The sequence below is a fragment of the Lycorma delicatula genome, chromosome 10, assembly GCF_047948215.1.
Source record: "Lycorma delicatula isolate Av1 chromosome 10, ASM4794821v1, whole genome shotgun sequence".
In the NCBI taxonomy this organism is placed as follows: Eukaryota; Metazoa; Arthropoda; class Insecta; order Hemiptera; family Fulgoridae; genus Lycorma; species Lycorma delicatula.
In genome coordinates this window covers 83,588,722-83,610,113 of record NC_134464.1, presented here as the reverse complement: position 1 = coordinate 83,610,113, position 21,392 = coordinate 83,588,722, and the positions used below count along the sequence as shown (strand labels likewise).

The 21,392-nt window shown below is 27.8% G+C and overlaps 2 protein-coding genes across 2 annotated transcripts in view; one reads left to right on the top strand and one right to left on the bottom strand.

The window, feature by feature from the left end:
• Nucleotides 1–21,392, bottom strand: part of Lmpt (four and a half LIM domains protein limpet) — a 913,540-nt gene that overhangs the window by 640,030 nt on the left and 252,118 nt on the right. The window lies entirely within an intron of this gene.
• Nucleotides 8,538–15,334, top strand: LOC142331403 (cuticle protein 19-like). The gene is made up of 3 exons (XM_075377293.1): nt 8,538–8,595; nt 11,781–11,957; nt 15,122–15,334. Exons 1-3 carry the CDS (start codon nt 8,584–8,586, stop codon nt 15,332–15,334), a joined length of 402 nt encoding a protein of 133 aa, XP_075233408.1. The 5' UTR covers nt 8,538–8,583.

Sequence of the window (21,392 nt, the reverse complement as noted above, 5' to 3'; positions counted from 1 at the left end):
AAGTATATTATGCCACTGTCAGTATCGGAATTTAATAAATAGGTATTGTTTTTCAACAGAAAAGGAACTGTACAATAAACATTAAACTGTACTATATTAACATTCTCTTTGTAACATTTTACCTCAATTATTTTTATCAGCCTTTCTCATAACAATGACATGTTTCAAGCACGTGAGGCAGAAAAAGAGTTCTGTGATACGATTGGAAAATGTTTCTCCCTTATACCCCGATATCCAGTCGGATATCATTCAGTAATTATCAATTAAATGATATCAATTCATCGACAGTTAGTGAAATTTTGATAAAATAAATCTTTATTAATATGATAATAATTATAATCAGTTACTGATTAAGTAACAGAAAATAAGAAATTTATCAAAAGATATTTTGTTAAATGCATGTAAAATTAAAAAACAATTTTTTTAAAACCATTAAAACGAAATAAATACCATATTCAACAATTTTAAAACCACATAAAATAATATGTAACGAAAAATAAAAACTTAGGAAATTGACAATTATAGATAACGAAAAGGGCTTTAACATTTGTTTATACCATTTGTAATGATGAAAGCCAAATATTTTGTAATTACATTATTCTGATTGTTGAAGTAAAAAATGTTTAATGGATTTAAAAAAATACAATTTTTTTAAAATTATTAATTACTTGTATTATGTACATCTGTGTACTTATTATTTATAACAGGAATTTTTCTTTACCTCGTTAATAAAATGTGGAATACTTTGAAATTACTAATTAATAATTTAATTATCTTAACTTCGAAACTACTAACTGATTCTATGCTAAATAATAATTAATAATAACGATAGTTGTTTAGAGGTTACTCGTTTCGGTAGTCAATAATTAACTAGTTATTACCAACTACTAATTTGGTAAAGCAATGGGCAATAAAGCTGAGGATTGGAAGTACATAATAATTAAATACCATTAATACCTGTTATTAGCATAACTTATAAACTTACAATTATAACATGACGTATTAGTACCATAGTAACTTTAAAGGTCACAGTAGGAATATATATATATATATATATATATATATATGTATATATATTATAATCAAAATTAACTAACTGGCTTTTTTTTAAATTATAACAATTTTACGGATTCGATTATTCTTTTCTGTTAAAAGAAGAAAAAAGTAGACTTTCGATTAATCTTAACCAAAATTTCTTATCCAGAATTTATATTAAATCAAATTTGTAAGATTCGTAAATACAAAATATGTCAAATAATTAATACAAAAATATAATAAAAAGTATCAGGAGTCATTTTTTTTTTTTTTTTTTTTGTTTAACCTACGTGTCAACCGTTAGGTATTGCTTCAGAGGATAAGATGAATGATTTGTAGCGTGTGTGAAAATACCATGCCTGACCGTGATTCGAGCCCGGGACCTCCGGATGAAAGGCTGAGACGCTACCACTCTCGCCACGGACACCGGAATTAAAAAGTAGTTTTATCTAAAGTATTTTTTTGAAAATTCAAAAAATAAATTGTTGGAAAACTTACCAATTAATTAATAATATACATTCCGGATTTCAGAGAGGTTTTATTTCCCGTTACCAGTCTTTCTTAATTTCAACATTCTTTGGAATTTATGTTACATGCGAACAACGTTTTCTATTACATAACGGTTGCGTTTAATTTTTTGTTACACTCGATATTTTATATGGAAATAAACTTGACAAAAAAAATATTATAAACCTTTTATAGATCATCGGGGCGGAGTGGTAGCGTCTCGGTCCGTTAATCCGAAAATCCCGGGTTCAAATCCCAACCAGGCATTGTATTTTTCATGCGAATAAAATTCCATTTTCATATTTCCTCGTACAAGATTCAATACTTCTGCGGTGAACTAATTCATCAGCCAAAAAAAATCTTTTCCGTTTTTTAAATTGCGTCATTTTGTAATCAGTAAAATTAGAACTCGTGGTAGATATTTTTAATCCGGCGACAAATTTAAAAAAACGAAATTTAAAATTAAAAAAAAAACATATATATTTTACTTATTTATTTTTAATCTATTTTTCGTCGTTCAATGATAAAAAACAAACTTTATAAGTTTTTATTTAGTAAAAGTTTTATAACTTTTTAAACTTATAAACTTTTTTTTTTAAACTTTGTAGTATTTTGTGAGATGAAAAAATCAATTTTTAATAATAAAATCACTCTATAAACTCAACACTTTTCCTCTTTATCGTAATAAAATTAATGAAATGAATAAGTTGCATTTATTAATTCTGCACATTAGAAATATGCCGTCAAAAAATATACAGAAGGCTACTCGTCATTTTCACTCCCTATTTTTTGGGAATAAAATTCAATTAATGGTCAGGAATGATTTTCTAGAAGGCTAGAAGTTTGGATAAAGTTATGATAAAATAGTAGGCTAAATCATTACATAAAATATATTCTTCAAAGTATAAGTTCTCTGGGAATACGTTCTCCACAACTGGGTTAAGATTCCCAATTGCTATTCTGTAATACAAAAAAGGAAAGTAAAAAATGATTTATTTACCAGGACAGGAATAATAAAGAATTAAAACCTAATATGGCGCGCATGAAATTGTACAAAAGTAAGCATTTTTTTGCAGTTTAATATATATATTTTTCTTTGCTTTACAAGTATAAATAAATATATTTCCATCGTAAGGCGCAACAACATTTTATTAAGTTTTATTTATCATAAATTTTACTTAATTTTATAGCAGTATATAAAATTTTTATGTGAAAAAATTTTTCCCAAGGTGAAAATTGTGAGTTAAAAGAAATTAAATATTAGATAAAATGTCAACATTTGACATTTCTTTAATGAATATGTATTAAAACTTTATTGGCAATAACTATCTACAGGTAATTTTAGAGGTGTCAAACAAAACGTAAAACTTTTTATACAAGAAATTTTTTTTTATTTAAAAAAAGGATTATTCATTTATAAAAAAAAATCAAATTTACAATAAATACTGTGAAGAATAAACTAAATTAAAAAAAATATAAAAGCAATCAATCCTAATTAAGAAAATAACATTTCATCAAAAATTTACGCAAATTATAAATAAATATCAAATGCACACGAAATTAAAAAGTATTTTATTAAATGTTAAAATGGTAAATATTAAATTTTAGAATTCTGCTTTATTTAAAAATTATTTCATTTAGAATTTAATGTAATTAAAATTATTTTTAAATGTAAAAAAATTAAAAAAAACAAAATTTTATATTAACAAAGCCTTATGTTCATACGATAATTTTAAAAGTCGAAAAAATTTGTGGTTGTTTCCTTTTATTTAACTCGATGAATTATGGTTTTATTTTTGTTGAGGTAAATTAATATATTAAATAAGAATGTTTACTACTTTTGGAGAAAATAATAACTTTCAACAAAAAAGACGTATTTACATGAAAATCTGGGACGTTAATATGGTCCGGTCATATCATTATGATATATCAATTGATGGCTGAGGGAATCTAATGGTGTTATTGATATAAAGATAGAATAGCAACTCGGGTGCACAGGGGGGCCCGCCTGGGTGCTTACTTCGCTAAGTTAGATGTTTTGGCATCGAACCATGATTATTTGAGATATTCGCTGTTAGGATGAGATTGGCTAAGTGGAGAAGTCTGTAATGGAGCTGCGGTGTGATAGGGTGTAGGCACTGACCTTGCTTCCGAAAGCGGACCAGAGCAGGGAGAAATAGAGTTTATTTTAATTAGAGGCTCAATCTAACTCGTGAATCTGTTTCGTGATTTTTCAAGTAAATCAAGAGGACTTTGAGTAAATTGAATTGTAGGAAAAAATTGTCGTTGTTGCGATCAACACTTGTTTTGTTAGTATGAGTATAGTATATTTGGCGTTTCAATAAAATCTGAGTGCATAGTCTAACTCACGGTAGATGTAGGAAGAGATCTGTGTTAAACCTTCGGTGTTAGAGGAAGGCGCGAGAACTGCGCTTCCGCGAATCGTTTAAATTGATAGTTGAAATTAGATAGTTGTGTTATCAAGTTTAGAGGGTCTAAAAGACGACGGGCACCGGTAAAGCCCATCAGGGTTAGGAACTAAGGGAGTAATGTGCGGACCGGGTTCGTCACAAGAAGGGAGTCTTCTCCTATGAGGGTTAGGATAGATATCATCTGAAAGATGAATACTATAGAAAGCGATAGGGAAAAAACCTTTTTTCCAACAACGGTTTAAGAAGGAAACCTGGATAGAAAATTGTCATTTTAAAGATTTATACACAGGTTAAACGAATACCAAAAAACTTTTCGGGGAAAATTTTGAATGTCCCGCAATACAGCAACAGACTGAAGAAATATTTTATGGAAATGGGCACGAGATGTGGAGCCATTTTTCACTAAAGAGTTAATAACGCGGTAGCTAATAGATGTCCAGACAAAACCGTATAGATCGACAGAATTCGTTCTTCTCCCGGCGGAAGTATTAAGTTTTCATGAACACGCCCAGCTAGCTAGATTAATATTAATATTTTCTTAGAAACCTAGAAGAAAAGTTATGTACGACCATAAACTGAAAAGGTCTAAAAAAGAAAAGTAATGGTTAAATGACAAAAGAAGTAAAATATTCCTTCACTTAAGAAAACGCTGCCTAGCAGTAGAATTTTTAGATACGCTGACGAACCGGCAGACAAATTTGAAAACGACAATAATTAATTAATTAACAACCCGTTAATATTCATAAATTGTAAATAAAATCTACAGAATGAATACTTAAAAATTGTTATTATGGAACAATAATAACAAGGAAATCATAGTCTGAAATTGGTATACAATTATTAGATCTCAAATTCGTCAATGTAGATTTAAGCTGGGAGAGTAGAAATTCAAGAGTTTAAGTTGATATTCCGAACATATACTTAATTTATTGGTCCTAAACGTGTTTTTGATGTTGACAAAGCGTTATTTTTAACAGTAGGTAATTTAACAGTAAGTCTTTGAGAAAAACAAACGCTGATAAACTCGATCGGTAACGAAGATTTACAGGTCTTTCAACCAGGAAACTTGTAATGACCTGTTTGATTCTTTATTAAAACTGAATAAATCAAGTTTCAGAAACGTTATTACTTTTCTAATTAGCTGAGAACTTAATACAAAAGTAATGGGATTTTATATAGAAAATGCCGATTTGTAGATTACCGTCAAAACCTCAATAAGATTGCTAGAATTTTTTCGTAGTATGTGAAGTGGATTTCAACATAAAAGAAAATTTTATTTTTAGTATTTCCTTTCAGAAAGGACTAAAAACTGTGTTAGTTAATTAATTCAGCATTTTCTAAATATGTATAGCTGGCTTGGCTTAATAAATAAAAGATGTAAAAATGCTTTTCAGGCTAATAAAAAAAAAAATATGTTAAACTTCTAACAAAAAATGATTGAAACCTTGAAAATACAGTACGATCTCGCTATAGCGCGGTTCAAAATAATATGGATATATGGATATCCCTCCAAAAAAAATTGTTATCAATTGTAATTTCTTTTCCTTTTTTTCAGTAGGTATATAGGAACGCATTTTAACTACGTATACGTATTTAGTAATAAATTAAATTAAATTAAATAAAAACGCTAATAAATTTAGCTCTGTAAAATTACACGTAGCTGTAGTGTATAAAGAGGAAGACAAAAATATAAAATAACCATATCAAAAACGCTTACAACAAACTTGTTATACGTTCCTGGCATTGGAAATTTTCTTTTTATAAAGAGGAAAATAATTATAAATGGAAAAAGTTACCTAAGATTTCTTTTTTGGGGATGGGGGTAATTGATGATGAAGTTTTATTGTAAATACATCGTTATGTTTAAATAAAACAAAAACGTTTTAAAAATTAAAAAATAAATCAATATTTTTGCTTTTTTTCTTTTTCTCCCAGTTTCAAAATCACATTCCAGGAAAATTGTTTGACTATCTATGTTTTGTTAAATGGATGTTAAATGGAAGAAACTAGAAAAATTTCCACTGAAAAATGTACAACCAATAAAAGGTTACCTAAGAATTTTTTCTTTTTTTAGAGGGGGTTAATAATATTAAAAGTTTACATAAACCAAAAAACATTTAAAAACTTCAACATAAGATTTTTTTAACATTAACTACCAACCAAACCACCCAATACAGCCCCCAAAATATTTGTCTGGATCATTTGCACTACTATTATACAGACAAAACAGACAAAAAAATTCGGTTAGATAACGTGTAATAAATAAAAAGATTTCTTATTGATTTTCGGGGAAGGGAGAATTTTGGGGAAATCTTTACTTATATGTACGAAGTAAAAGAAGTATTGTGATCGCAAAAAATTTCGGTTTTAAGATTTCAACGGAAATATCCATTTTGACCATCCCTGAGTCCATTTTGACTAATTTAGGCGTGACATCTCTACGTACGTATGTATCTCGCATAACTCAAAAACGATTAGGCGTAGGATGTTGAAATCTTGGATTTAGGACTGCTGTAACATCTAGTTGTGCACCTCTCCTTTTGATTGCAATCGACTGAACCAAAAGAGCACAAAATCCAAAAAGATTTGGATTTTGGACTTCTTAACTATAGAAATAAGCCCTCATTGAGGGCTTTTCAACGATATATCATAAAAGGTACTTATATTCATTGTTTCCAGAGTTATAGCCAAATAAACTCGTAATGAATTACTTGGATCTTATAAGGGGAGGCACATCGGATCGAATCAGACTTCATCTCCTTTGTTTAATTTAAATATAATGATTTATTAATAATTATTAACCTCTGATTGTAAAATAAATTTTACGATAAATAATAATTCAATAATAACAACAAATATATATATTTATATATATATGTGTGTGTGTGTGTGTGTGAAAAAATATCGTAGAAGTTATTAATGAAATAAGATGTTATGTATTTTTCTTAAAATAAAAAAAATGAGTATATGAATTTTAATAGGCGTACAAGGAAGTCATGAAGTGTCCACATCAGATTTTTTTTTTTAATGGTAAAAAACGCATGCACGCATATACTAAGCTTAATATAAAGTGGGGTTATGTTTGCAAAATTTTGAAAAAATAGATCCCAAAAAACTATCTAACCCCCCCCCCCCCAACCAACAGATATTGTTCTTAGGATTTTACAAACAAATTCCTAAATATAAAGAAGTATTTGTATATTCAACAAAATTTCATCAAAATAAGTTAAACCAGTCAAAAGTTATTAAGCTTCAAACACTTTAAACAAACTAACACACGTACATACGTACGTACCAACATTCACTCATTTTTTGTTTTTTTCGTTTTTTAGAATCCTTGGGTCATTTTGAGAAATTATAAAAAAACCTTACCAAAATTGTTTGACTGATTACTTTATTTTCCTTCTTGCAGCAGAGCGCTACAGCTATAATGCTAGGAAATAAAATTTATGTTAAATTAATCTTTTCCCTTATATTCTGATGTATATTGTTAATATGTTCTAATAATGTAGTACTGCCTATCACTTTAATTTTTATTTCCAGTTCGAATCCGTCATTACAGTATTGTATTTTCAATTAGATTGTAAGGTACAGTGCCCAAAAATCTGTAAAATTACCGTAATTAAACGTTCCGAAAAAAAATAATGTGATAATGAACTCCAGATATAAAAACTTAAGCACTGTCATAATAAATATATATAATATATTAACTGTAACATTCGATAATATTTTTTATCGTTTATTACTTCTATTTTCGAAACAACTCGGTTATCCTACAACGCACGGGGTCGTACAATACTTTGAAAAAACATATATCTTACAAAAAATCAGTACTATAATTTGGAATTTTATAAAAAATAACATACTGCTGAATTATTTATAAAAAGTTGGTAAATATACCGCTTCTTTGTGATGTCACAAAAAATTAAATGTAGATATTTTTCCATCCTAACTTCACGTAAAAATATATTACTATTTCAAACAAATAATAAATCTGGTTAACAGCATGAAATTAATTGTAACTGATACGATTATGTCTCTTCGATCTGTAGATCTTTCATAGTATTTAAACCTCTGATAATCGTAGATAATGCAAAAAAAAATTGTTATAAAAACCTTAATATATTTTACACCTAATGAAATACATATTAGAAAAAAATATGAGAGTGTAATAGTTGCGTGAGTGTAACTTTAAATCAGTTAATGAGATTATTTAGTAATAAGAGATAAGAGAAAAAAAAAGTAAAAAGACTGGCAGGAGAGAATATCCCAATTAGATTGCGTAAACTAGAACAGTGCTAGTAGTCAATGAATAAATTGTATACGTAATACACATGTACTACACGTTAAATATGTGGTTTACTTTTGTTTCACTGTATATTAATAATAATAATATATGTATCAATACATTACTTTCCCCTTACTTCCCTAGTTTAATGAGAACTTACCATCACCACTTTTGTTATACTAGGTAACTTTACCATCACAGTATGGTTTTACCTTGTATCAATTTCTGTATATATATAGCATGAAAATTATTATCAGAGCATCAGTTAGTTAACAGTTACAACCAAAACAACACCTGTAAACAACAATTAATTTATTCAACATGATCTACCAAGTAAGTTTTAAAAAATATACATATATTTCTATATTTTAATAAAAAAAAAAAAAAACTTTAAAAATATTTTAAAAATAATTTATTTTTCAAAAGTACAAATATATATATTTTAATGAAATAACAAAAACATCTGATTCGGGCTTAAAATATAATAACCCTTTTAACAGTAATAAAATTGAAAAATATTAATTAACACACAAATTATCTTAAACATTTTTTTAAAAATGTACTTCAAAATTATCTGTATTTTTGTTAGAAAATTTTTTTTAATGTTTTAAAAAAGTTCCATTTAAAACTTTGATAAAATTTAAAAAAAATATTACTGATCTAAATAAGATCCAATTTTTTTTTTAAATTACTGTTTTAAATTGACAGTTTAAACTAAAAAAAATTTATACAAATTTTAATTTTAGATATATTTATTACATTATTATCTTCTAATAGATTTGAAAACTGTTCTTACTTTAATAAGTCTTTTATAGAAAGATAATATTTAAAAATTTTACGGTTGAAAGGACAAAATTAATTATAAAAATCTGATGTGGGCACCGAATGACTTCCGTGTACGCCTAATAAATTGCATATATACATTTTTTTTTTAATGAAAAGTACATAAAATTTTATTTCAATAATAACTTCTGATATTTTTTCATTTTTTTTTTTTTATTATTGTTGAATTATTGTTTATCGTAATTTTTTTTTACAATCACGAGTTAATAATTATTAATAAATCAATATATTTGAATTAAAAAAACAATTAAAAAAAAGATGATGAAGTCCGATTTGAATCGATGTGCCTTCCCCTTCTAAGACCCAAATATTTCATTAATTAAACTTTCATTCGGCTATAACTCTGGAACCGATGAAAATAAGTACCACTTAAGATATATCGTTGAAAAGCTCTCAATGAGGGCTTATTACTTCAATTAAGAAAAAGTCCAAAATGCAATTGTTTTCGATTTTGGGCTTTTTTGGAGACTTTTGGCTCGGTCGATTGCAATCAAAAATAGATTGCAAAAGTAGAAGTAGATGTTACAACAGTCCTAAATTCAAAATTTCAACATCCTACGGCTAATAGTTTTGAGTTATGCGAGATACATACGAACGTACAGACGTTACACCGAAACTAGTCAAAATGGATATTTTCGTTGAAATCTGAAAACTAATATTTTTCGCGATCACAATACGTTACTTCGTACAAGGAAATAAAAATTCCTATACTGTTTTCTACTATTCCTTTTTTCAAATATAAATTTAATTATTGAATATTTTTTAATGTTATAATTATAGTATTTTTGAAAACAAGGAACTTAAAAATTTCAACTTAAGATTTCTCTCACAAAAAAAAAATATTTACTTACAGTCGCAAAGTAAATTTAAAAAACACTTTTAATTTGAAATCTACGTAAAATCTCAGGTTAAAAATAATGATTTTTTTTTTTCAATTTATTATGGCTACAAATAAAACAAATTACAAAACAGAAGTACAAATAACCGAAAATTATTGTATAGATCCCAAATAAATTGTATTATTATTAATAATACAATTATTAATAATAATAATAGTAATATTTTCGTTTACAAAAATGTAAAAGCCGGTTTAATATATACACAAATATAAAATATTTAAATTAATGTAATCGAAATATCTTTTTCTTCTCTTTTTGTAACATTTCATTTAATAAAATTTATTATATATAATAAATATTACAATACAAATAATATAAACATGAATAAATGAATATCTACTTTGACTTCTGTGGAAAAGCGGTAATATTTTAGCTTTTCATTCAAAACGTATCATGTTTGACTCCCGGTAAGGTATATCACTTTTCACAATGATGCCATAGTTCCAAAAACAACCTTCAAACTTAATGTGGTATTTTAATTATTAATTTTTTTTTTTTTAATAAAAAAAATTGTATATTGATAACGGGTGTATACCTTTTTTAACATATACATACTAATATTAAATAATAATCTCGGATATAATAAGCAAATGTATGGATTTTATTCATTAAAATCATGAGCTTATAGTATCGTTTAGTAAATTAGTATCTACAATTATATACGAACACAGAAATTTATTTTAATCTAAGAATAATTAGTAAAAAAAAAACAAACAAATACATAAATTTCGTTTTAGTAAAATTAAATTTTTTATAATAAATAATTAAATATCATATTATTTACAGAATAAATTTATCTTTTAACCTATTTGAAATTCATTTAAAAATTTTTCCAAATTTTCAAAAACTTTGCACATTATTTGTGAAAATTAATGACTCTTCTAAAACAGTCAAACTAGAAAAGTTATCATAAGAAAAAATATGAAATACTTGTACTTTTTATTTCATTTAATAAAAAAAAAACAATTTTTTGGAAGTTTTGATCATGAAAGCATGATCACAAAAGTATTGAAAACCTTCAAAAACCCGGAAAAAATTTAAATATATTTTTTTCAAACTGCATCCTTTGCTATGGCGATTAACCACTAATATACGCTTACATCATAGCCGAGTTAACTGTAAACTATATTACTAACCTTTTTTAACTACAAAAACCAAATTATGAAATGTAGCTTAGACCGTTAGCATATTCTTAATTCACACATCAATCTACCAGGATACTATATCAAAAGATGATTTTTCCCTGTTTCACCTCCGGGACCACCGTTAGGTATTGCTTCTGTGGATGAGATGAACGATTTGTAGCGTGTGTAAAAATGCCATGCGTGACCGGGAATCGAACACGGGACCTCCGGATGAACCACTCGCTCCACGGAGGCCGGTATCTAAAGGTGACCTAGTGTTGAAGAACAATCTGAATACGGGTACAATAAACCATCTTATTCACAACGGGTCAGGAATAGCACATCATATCTTTTCATCGAAGAACTTCTACTATAAATCAATTTGAATTAGATCGTAAAAATATTTATTTAATGAATGATTTATACATAACTGAACTATAATAGATAACGTCATATTAATTTATTATGGAAGTTAAAGAAAGCTGAATATTTTACTGACCACATCACCCAACTGGGTATCGTTGGTCGTGAAACGATGCATTGGGCTTCAACTTTACCTCTCTATGAAATGCAATCTCTTTCACGGTAAACCATTTATAATAGAGATTAATTAGTACATTATTCTAATTTAATAATTAATTATTTTTTACAGACATTTTTCGTACTCTGCCTTGCTGCAGTAATTGTTAACGGAGAATTTGGAAGTAGCGGTTTCAGCAGCAGTGGATTCAGCAGTAGCGGAGGTGGATTTGGAGAAAGTGGATTCGGTGGTTCCAGTTATGGTGGGGATTATGGTGGCAGTGAAGGTGGCCATGATGATTATCATCACGTAAGTAAAATTTAAAGAGGGAAAGAATTATTTATGTGCATATATACGGGAATACAACGCGCAATTTCGTAGCGGCTTTTTTTTATTTTACGTTTTTTGGTCAAGCAATCGAAGTCAGGTACAAACAGTCGCGTTGCATATACAATAACAATGGCAGTGGTTGTGTTAGTTGAGGCCCACGCTGTACACCGTCGCACCCCTTAAAAAATCAAAATTAAAAAACCCGAAAATGGTTTTTGATATCTGAAGAGTATTTTAAACATCTACTGAATGTTTTGTTTAGTATAGTCGAAAATGGGGGAAATTTACAACCATTCATTAAAATTTTCTTACCTTCCTTCACCATTTTAAAGGACGAATTTCAGAAAATCTAAACATTGGTTTTTATATATTCACATGAACCTTTTACGCACCAAAAATCAAGTTGATATCTATATTTGTAACCGAGAGATTAAAAAAATAGTAAATTAATTTTTACTCCATTTTAAACCCTTTAAACACGGAATTTTAAAAATCCTTTTTTAGAGTGGACTTACAAAATAAGAAAAACCTGAATACAAATTTTCGTCAATTTATCTCCAGTATTTTTGCTGTGCTTTGATTATGAATGACTCACATGTTATTTTATACAGATAGATATTTAAAATCATACAGTAGCTTTTAGAAACATTTCTAATTTGAAATCTAAGTAAAATATCACAAATGGAAAATACAATGGAAAATTTTTGTAGGATATATCTGGATTACAAATAAAACATATTACACAACAAAAAATATCACAAAAACTTATACGTGACCACCATTTTTCAATATTTTTCCTAAGTTTTTTCTCCCACCATTCAATTTTTTGTGAAGTTCACATATTTTTTAAAATAAAGTTTGAACTGTCATTTGTGATATATAAATTTTTTTAGTTAAAAATAATCACTAAAAAACATTTACAAAATACGGTCGATGGAGAATGTATCAACTTAACCGTATATCGATACATTATCGAGGTTTAGTAGCATGAAATAAAATGAGCTTATCGATATTTTACCGCAAAAAAGTTTCGTTTTTTTTTTCTTTTTTCCTAATATGTATGTTGCAATCTGTTCAACTAAAACAAAAAGCAACTCCCTCCCTTCCGCCCAATGAGATGCGGTGGATATGTACGACATATAAACGAGGTGTAGTCTTGTACAAATTCAGATTAACCATACCTGAGACGTGTGATGGTTAATTAAATCACAACCACCAATGTACACCGCCGGTATCCATTGTCTAGTATTCAAAACTGTATAAATATAAAAAGCAAAAGAAAACATGATTATATTAGCAAAAAAACAATTAATTGGGACGCACATTTTTCAAGGTGTATTTAACTTGGATCTGATGAGAACATGTTGTTAGCAAGTAAAAATGTAATGTTTTTACCATTAATATTTTAACACATATATTACAAAAATACTGTAACTAAAAAATGGTTCAAAAACATTTTATTATATTTATATATGTAGAATAACTAAAAAAATATGATGTGGCATGTAATGAAATAATTTCAGCTGATTTTACAAATATGTAAACGCGAATAAAATATACGGGGAAGTGTTAAAAATGAGTTATTTTTGGAAACGTGCGATTTAAATTAATAACTATGAACGTACGTATATAATAATAAAATAAGTTTTCAACGATAAACTCGAAATTCTTAAACTGTGACAGTTTGATTTACATGATTTTTTTTAATTCTAAAATTAATGTCTTCTTTCAGAAATAAAAATGTTAAAGCCAATTTTATAATGATATAAACACTGAAATAAACCTATTTTTTTTTTTTAAAGTAATTTACATACATTTATAAATATGTAAAAACCTTTTTTTAAAAATAACAAAATTATTTTTTTCTTTAAAATTAATTTTTCAACAAACAAAGTCATTTAAATTTTTTTTTCTGGAAGTTATTTAAAAAACAGCCAATCACTTTTTTATTATTTTAATGTAAATAATACTTGTACTTATTTTAAAGTCATGTTACTTATATCATCTATTTTTTTGCGTTATATAATTAAACGTTTTTCTTCTAAAATATTATTAACACCGTGTAAAAATGTATGTAATCAATTATTCAAACAAAGAACATTTAAAAAAAAAATTAAATCTCTTCTTAGTTGATTATTTATTTTTATAGATATTTTTAAAAAATGTTAAGAATTCGATCAAATTAATTTGTTAAAAAAATTAAATTATAAAAAAATCTATAAAAAAATACGATCTTTTTTTTCTCAAGCTAAATTTAAAATTAATAAAAATAACAGAAATACTTTTCAATGAAACAATATTATATTCTTTAATAAATAATTTTTCTTTGGCAAAACTGTAATTAATAACAGAAAGTAGAAAAATTCACTTCTATAAAAAATATAGTTATTTCATTTATTAACAATTAAAATTTGTATTTTCTTTTTAAGTTGATAACACTTTAAAAAATCGTGTTAAAAATTTATTTAGTATTTCACTTTTGATATAAAATAATATTTACTCATTCCTTTTACCTTAGTTGGATTTTGGGTTATTATGGACCTAAATCTAACGAAACGGAAAAATATTTTCTTCAATTTTTAAAAATTATAAATATGTTTACTTATAGAAAAAATCTTCCTAAAACAAAAAATCCGCAATTAGATATCGATAAAAATATATATTTTATAATATAAAAATAATTAATGCATAGAAATAATAAAAATAATATTCTTAAATATTTTGTAAGCGCAAACGTGGGTAAATTTTGCATATATTTTCCACAACTTAAACGAGTAATACAATAACTTAAATCTAAATCAATTCTTTTTTCATGCGATAATTTTTATACGATTTAATAACCGTCATCAATTAGAAATATTCAAATAAAACTTTTAATACCGTAGCAACGGATAAAGTGTAAGAGATGGATAATGAAACTAATATATCTATCAACACATTCCAATAACTTCACTATTTCGTCAATACATGTTGATCAACATATAAATGCATATGCGCAGATTGTCACAACTTTTGTGATCTGCGCACTTCACTTTTTATCTGATGGAACTATAATTACCAACATAAAAATTATTAATATTACTACAATAAAATAATTTAATAATAAAAATTAAGATAAAAAAATTACAAACTCTTTGTTACAGGAACCCAAAGGATACTCATTCGAATACAAAGTACATGATCCACACACCCACGATATCAAATCTCAACATGAATCAGGTGATGGACACACCGTAAAAGGATACTACAGTCTTGTTGAACCAGACGGCAGCGTAAGGGAAGTACACTACACCGCTGATAAACATAATGGTTTTAATGCAGTCGTACACAAAACCCCAGGACATCATCATTACTGATTAAAAAATCAAATAATATTTTTAAAAAATCAAAATTATTATATGTTGTTGTTACTTTTTATTTAACTTTCTTAAATAAAATTATTTATTAATCTTTCTTTCATAACACGTGTTTAAAATTATTTCTTTACAAACCATCAGTCTAATATTCTATAATTAGGCTACATTTCAAGAAAATTTAATAATAAAATTCTGATACACAGAAATGGAAAAACGGTATGTTCAGGCAAAAAATACGAAAAATCAAAAATATTTAATGTTAAATCGAATATTTAAGATTAAATAAGTTAAGAATGATTTACAGCTGCATTTCAAATCAATTAAAAAAAAGGAGATCTTATCGGTTATATTTCAGTTTATTTATTTTATATATTTTTAATTTTTAAATATCTTAAAACGCTATGAAATTATTGAATAAATAAATATATTTTTTTTATCGTTGTCATCATCGAACATGACACAAAAATAACTATTTTGTTTGTAATTATTTACTACACTAGTTTGAAATGATTAGACATTTTTTCTTATCTCAAATCTTTTAATTAAAAGATAATGCACTGCATTTAATATCCTTGTATTTCCTTTTATATTTAAAAGGAAATACATATGTTACCTTCTACTAACACACCAATACACGATATCTTAAAAACCTACCAAAAAATCCTTTACCAAAAAGTAGATCTATTAACATAGCAACCAAACCGAAGATTTGCCAAAATTCTTTTACTTTTTACAAACTATTTTTCCATTAATTCATACTTCATAAAGCTAATTAACAATAAACTATTTTTTTAACTACAATATCTCAAAAACCTACACCTACTTACTATCTTATAGTAATTATTTCACAGTTATAACAAAGCTAAAAACTTATATATATATATATATATATATACTAGCAGACCCGGCAATGCTTCCCTATTGCTAAATTTGAGTACAATTGAAACACATGAGTAAATGAACACAATTGAAAGTTTGATAAAACATTAACAAATGAACATTACAGAACTTCACAAAATTTAACCTTTTACTTTATCCCATTTTCCCGTTTTCTTTCTTTTCCCTATTCCCCTTATCACGCACGTAAATCGGTTCAGTAGTTTATTAGTTTATAGCGGACACACATAGACATTGGCTTTTACATATATAGAAGAAGAATGACTTTTTGTATATTAGTTTGTTTCGTAAATATCTCGACCTCAGCGCCACCTAGCGGGTCCAAACTAACTCAGAAATCTTTGCGGGCGTGCGTACAACAACTCACCAAAGTTTCATCGCAATCGGATGAATGGTATTAGGAACGCATTCGGGAAAACAAACATCTATTTACACACACGCGCGCGCGCACGCGAATGTATATATATATATATATATATATTTTTAATTTGTCTATCCTCGATCTATATTTAATGAAAATAAATTTCCTTTTTATAAAATTTAATTTTCGTTTGTATTAACTTACTAAATCCATATTTTTTTTTTAAATTTTACTGGTTGCATTAAGAGAAGTTCAGTAACTTCCATTATTATCACGTTCTCTAATAAAAATTGATATTATTACTCCTTTTTATAAAAAATTTCAATTTTTAGTATGTTAATTAGATTTAAATTAAGAATGTTTTCTGTTATAAATTAATCAATGGAGTTTAGCATTCGTTTTAATTCAACAAAAATAATAAGATAAGAACTGAATTAATAAACATACAAATACAATGAAGAATCTTAATGATGTATTGGAACGTTTACATAGCTTTTTAACAGCTGGGCGTTGAAAAATTAAATTTAACAAATACTTCTATCTCCAAACTACATTTTTTTATTTTATATACGAAACACAAACTAAAAACCCAGGGTCTCCCATGGGAGGCAACACAAACAGGATTGTGACATCCGTTTTAAAATATGCGGAAAAAAATACGATTTAAAAATCTTCAGACCATTACAACAATGAGTAAAATTGCGGTCATTTAATATTTCTCATAGCTAGTTTTAAAAGTGCCATAAAATCCACCCCAAAGTTGTAATTTCACACCCAAAAAAGAACGTTTCGAGATGTTCAGAAGCATTAACTACTTTTTCTCTTTTTTTTTTTTTGAAATTAGTAGGGAAAAATATGAAGTGGTTGTCATTGTTGTTAGGATTGCCGTAGTCCAAAATTCTGAATATTCAATGAGTTTTAAAGTGGTATATCACGACCCTGTTCTTTCCATTTAAAAAAAATTGTGTTGCCCTCCTTCATCGAAGGTCCTCTGCATGTGGTGGTTTCATATCGAAAAAAAATCGATTGTTTCTTGTTAGGAACATCTGCTAAACTTATTTATATTTTGAATGTTTAACTGTAGAAAGATTATTTAAAAAGTCCTATTTTTTTCTTAACACCCAGTAAATATCAGTAGCTTTTGTTTCGATAAATCTGATACGGGGCATCCAATAACGTTCGAATTTTTTTTGTTCCATAATCAGTATATTTACAATCGGGTCCTTAAGTGGAACCATAAGTAAATAGTTTGATAATAACCATATGATAGGAGGTTCTTAAGAAACTCTCCCATAATAATAGTAATCAGTAATCTTAAAGTAGATTAGTAAAAAAAAAAATATATATCTGCCAACAATTCATAGTTCATAAAAACAAAAAAAAAATTAACAAATAAAAACCAATAAACAAATACAAACAGCGACAAATGGGAATGTAGGTCGATTACGATCACAACAACGATAGGAGAGAAGGTCAATGAGGAGAGGTGACGACAGTCTGAGGAGACGCGGATCGATAAAGACATGGAGTTCGATGACGGATGATCAAGGGGGGGCCAGGTTCTGGGGGCGGGCGGCGGTGGCTCCTCGGAGTCGTCGCTCCTCGATCGCCCTCTAGGGACGCCTTCTGGTCATCCAGATTCGGATAATAGAGTGTCTGGGTGATCATGCAGGGGCTGTACATACCATATGGTTTCGATCCGACCCCTGCATGATAAGAGAGGAAGTTTTTTAGCTGGTGAGAGCCCTGCACTGCCGTCAGTATGAGCCTGACGGCGGCTGGCAGAGCTTTATCTTCCCCCTACGGAAAAAAAAAGAAAAAACTATTGTAGATATAAACAAAAAAAATAATTAATTAAACAAAAATAATGCCACTAGATTTGGCGATAATTATTACTACTTACTAAAACTTTTAAACTTAAAAAAAAAATAATAATAAAAATTCGACTTGTTTATTCCAGCACTTCATTTATGATCGAAAAAAATAATTTTTAAAATCAATGAAAAGTAATAGATTACTCTAATATTAAACAAAATGAAATAATCTTATCCAATTACAAAAAGTTACAAATAAATAAAAACTCCGTTTTATCACATGAATCAATCAGTTTCTCTAAACTATAAAATTATATGTAGGTCGTATTCTCTAATAAAAACAGATCTTTTATTTAAATAATAAAGCAATGTAAGCATTTAACTTGGTAAATACATCAGCAATGAGGTGGTTATACTACATCTGGTATTCTTCAGCAAATAACAAAATAAACATGAATATACATGTTTATAAAACATATACATATATAAATATATATACACACAGAGAGAGAGAGAGAGAGAGAGAAAGAGTCAATTAATAACAAGAAATAATTACAAATTTAAAAAATGACAACGTAATGACGGCTGAAAGGTATATAAACTATATTTATCTTTTAATGAAATATATATATATATATATATATATATATATATATATATATATATATATATCCACCAAGTATGAAGTGTTAATTAACGCAATGCGTAAAACTAGCAAGAAAAAAAAGTCATGCTTAGTCTATCATGACGTAGCATTACGTTACCGGATGGAAGATAAGTTGCTACATATAGGACCTATCAGCAGTAAATTATCAACATAACAAATTAAAAAGCCTAATTTATTTCAAAGAAGAAAAATATTATATAATACATCCAAATACAGTGGTGATTAGTAATTGTTATGATCACTTTATCATAGTTATTATTTTATTTTTGTAATCACTGTACAGTAACATTTTTTTTTTAACAAAGAGAAATTATGCTTCATCATGTTTTAAGTACGTACATTTAAAAATACTGCTAATAATAACACTACACGCTGTAATTTCTACAATGTAATCAAATTGATGACAGAAAATATATCTGACCAAACAGCTGTTAACTAACATATTGTTGAAATAATATATCCATATGTAAATGTAGTTTAATGTATAAAGTAGCTTGACCTTGAAAGTCAAATGACATATTTCTGATCGCTTAAGTATAATTATTATTGTTACAGTTACAGAAATATAAATTCAGATGTCATGAACAGAATCTCCTTTAAAAGTACTCCTTTAATATCCTCTTTCCCAAATGATAATCTTACCTCTTCACCCAGTTCTCTTCTGACACTGAACAATCTTTTCTTTTTGTTTATACTACCAAAATACTAATAGTATTTTATTAATGTATTATCAAAAATAATAATAGGACTACGGAATAATAACAGTACTTCCCCTCGTATGTTCTACACCAAGAGGAATTACATAGATTATTTTAGTTTAATTTCTAAAACGTTTGACGTGAAACGTCTTTAAAATCACACCGAAACATACAGCTACCAGAACAGAAATTTGTACCGTAACGAAAATGTCTATATCATCCTGCCTTAATAACTCCCTAACTATTAGCCTCAGAGACGTAAATGCGGTGTTACTTTATAACTTACATGGTCAGCTCGCCGATACGACTTTGAATCAGCGTCACTGATGAGCGGGTTGTCGAAGAGGGGACACAGCGCAGATGGATCAAAATTGGTGCTCTCGCCCATTTCCATTCCGTGTAGCTCACGATTTAGACGTGATAGCGCGATGATTCGTGTGTTTGTGATTAGAGTTTGTCGAGATAGATCGAATTAAGTAATAATAAATGTATTTTCGACATTATTAACGTGTAAAAATTAAAGTAAAAAAGTATAAAAATAAAATGTCAGTCTTTTCCCGCGCAAAAGCCAGCCGGAAATATAAATTACGCATATCCTTGGAAACGGGAGGTTATGGGCCACGCACAGTTATCCCAATGTCGGTGTCGAGCGAGCGAGACTGTTTCGAGAGCGTCGCAAAGCTGGCACGGCGCGCTCAGTGAACGATGCCGACAGCGCGAGCACCTCTACCGCTGCTTGTTATACCTTATGTCTCTTACTTCTAAGACCAACCAATGTTGAACAAAATTGTCAAAGAATATTATGTTAAGACTCAGGTTTCATTTCCTTCTTTTTTATTTGTAAAAATAAAAATTTTCACTTTTTTTCTTATTCTATAAATTTTCACTCTTTCTTTTACTCTTTATAAATTTTCATTTTTACTTCCTTGAACGAAGTAAACGAAGTATTGTGACCGCGAAAAATTTCGGTTTTTAGATTTCTACGGAAATATCCATTTTCACTAGTTTCGTTGTAACGTTCATTGATTTTCATACGATAGATCAAAAGATATAGCAGTTGTAAGATTTGATTATTCCTAAAGCGAGTTAAAAGTTTTAAAAAGCTTTGGCACCTATATTATATTCCGGACCCAAAATGTGAAGCAATTTTTTTCATTACTTTCATAAAAATTATACTTTTAACAAGTTATATTTGATCGGCGTAGCCGTGAAAGTCATTTTGCCAACATTTACGCCCATATGTGTAATATACAGACTGATTTCAAATTGCACGGCATCTCTCGGGATATGATCTACAGCAAAAAATTAGAAAAAAAAGTTCACACAACATAGGTTAGAAAACGGTTCGTAAGCGAGTTTTGGCTCGTGAAACATTTTTTCTTGCTTTCTGCTCCCTCTGTAAAATTAAACCATACTGCAATTCTTGGGGTAAAAATGGGGGGGGGGGCAAATTTGATGCATCCTTATGGTTTTTGATCTAAGAAATTGAATAAAAGTAATCCCAGACCTCTATCTTACGTAGGTTTTAAGAAAAACGGGGTGAAACATGAAAACCTTTTGTCGAAAAATACACTTTTTTAGGTTTGGAATAAAATAACTTTGTTAGATTACCGAAAAACAA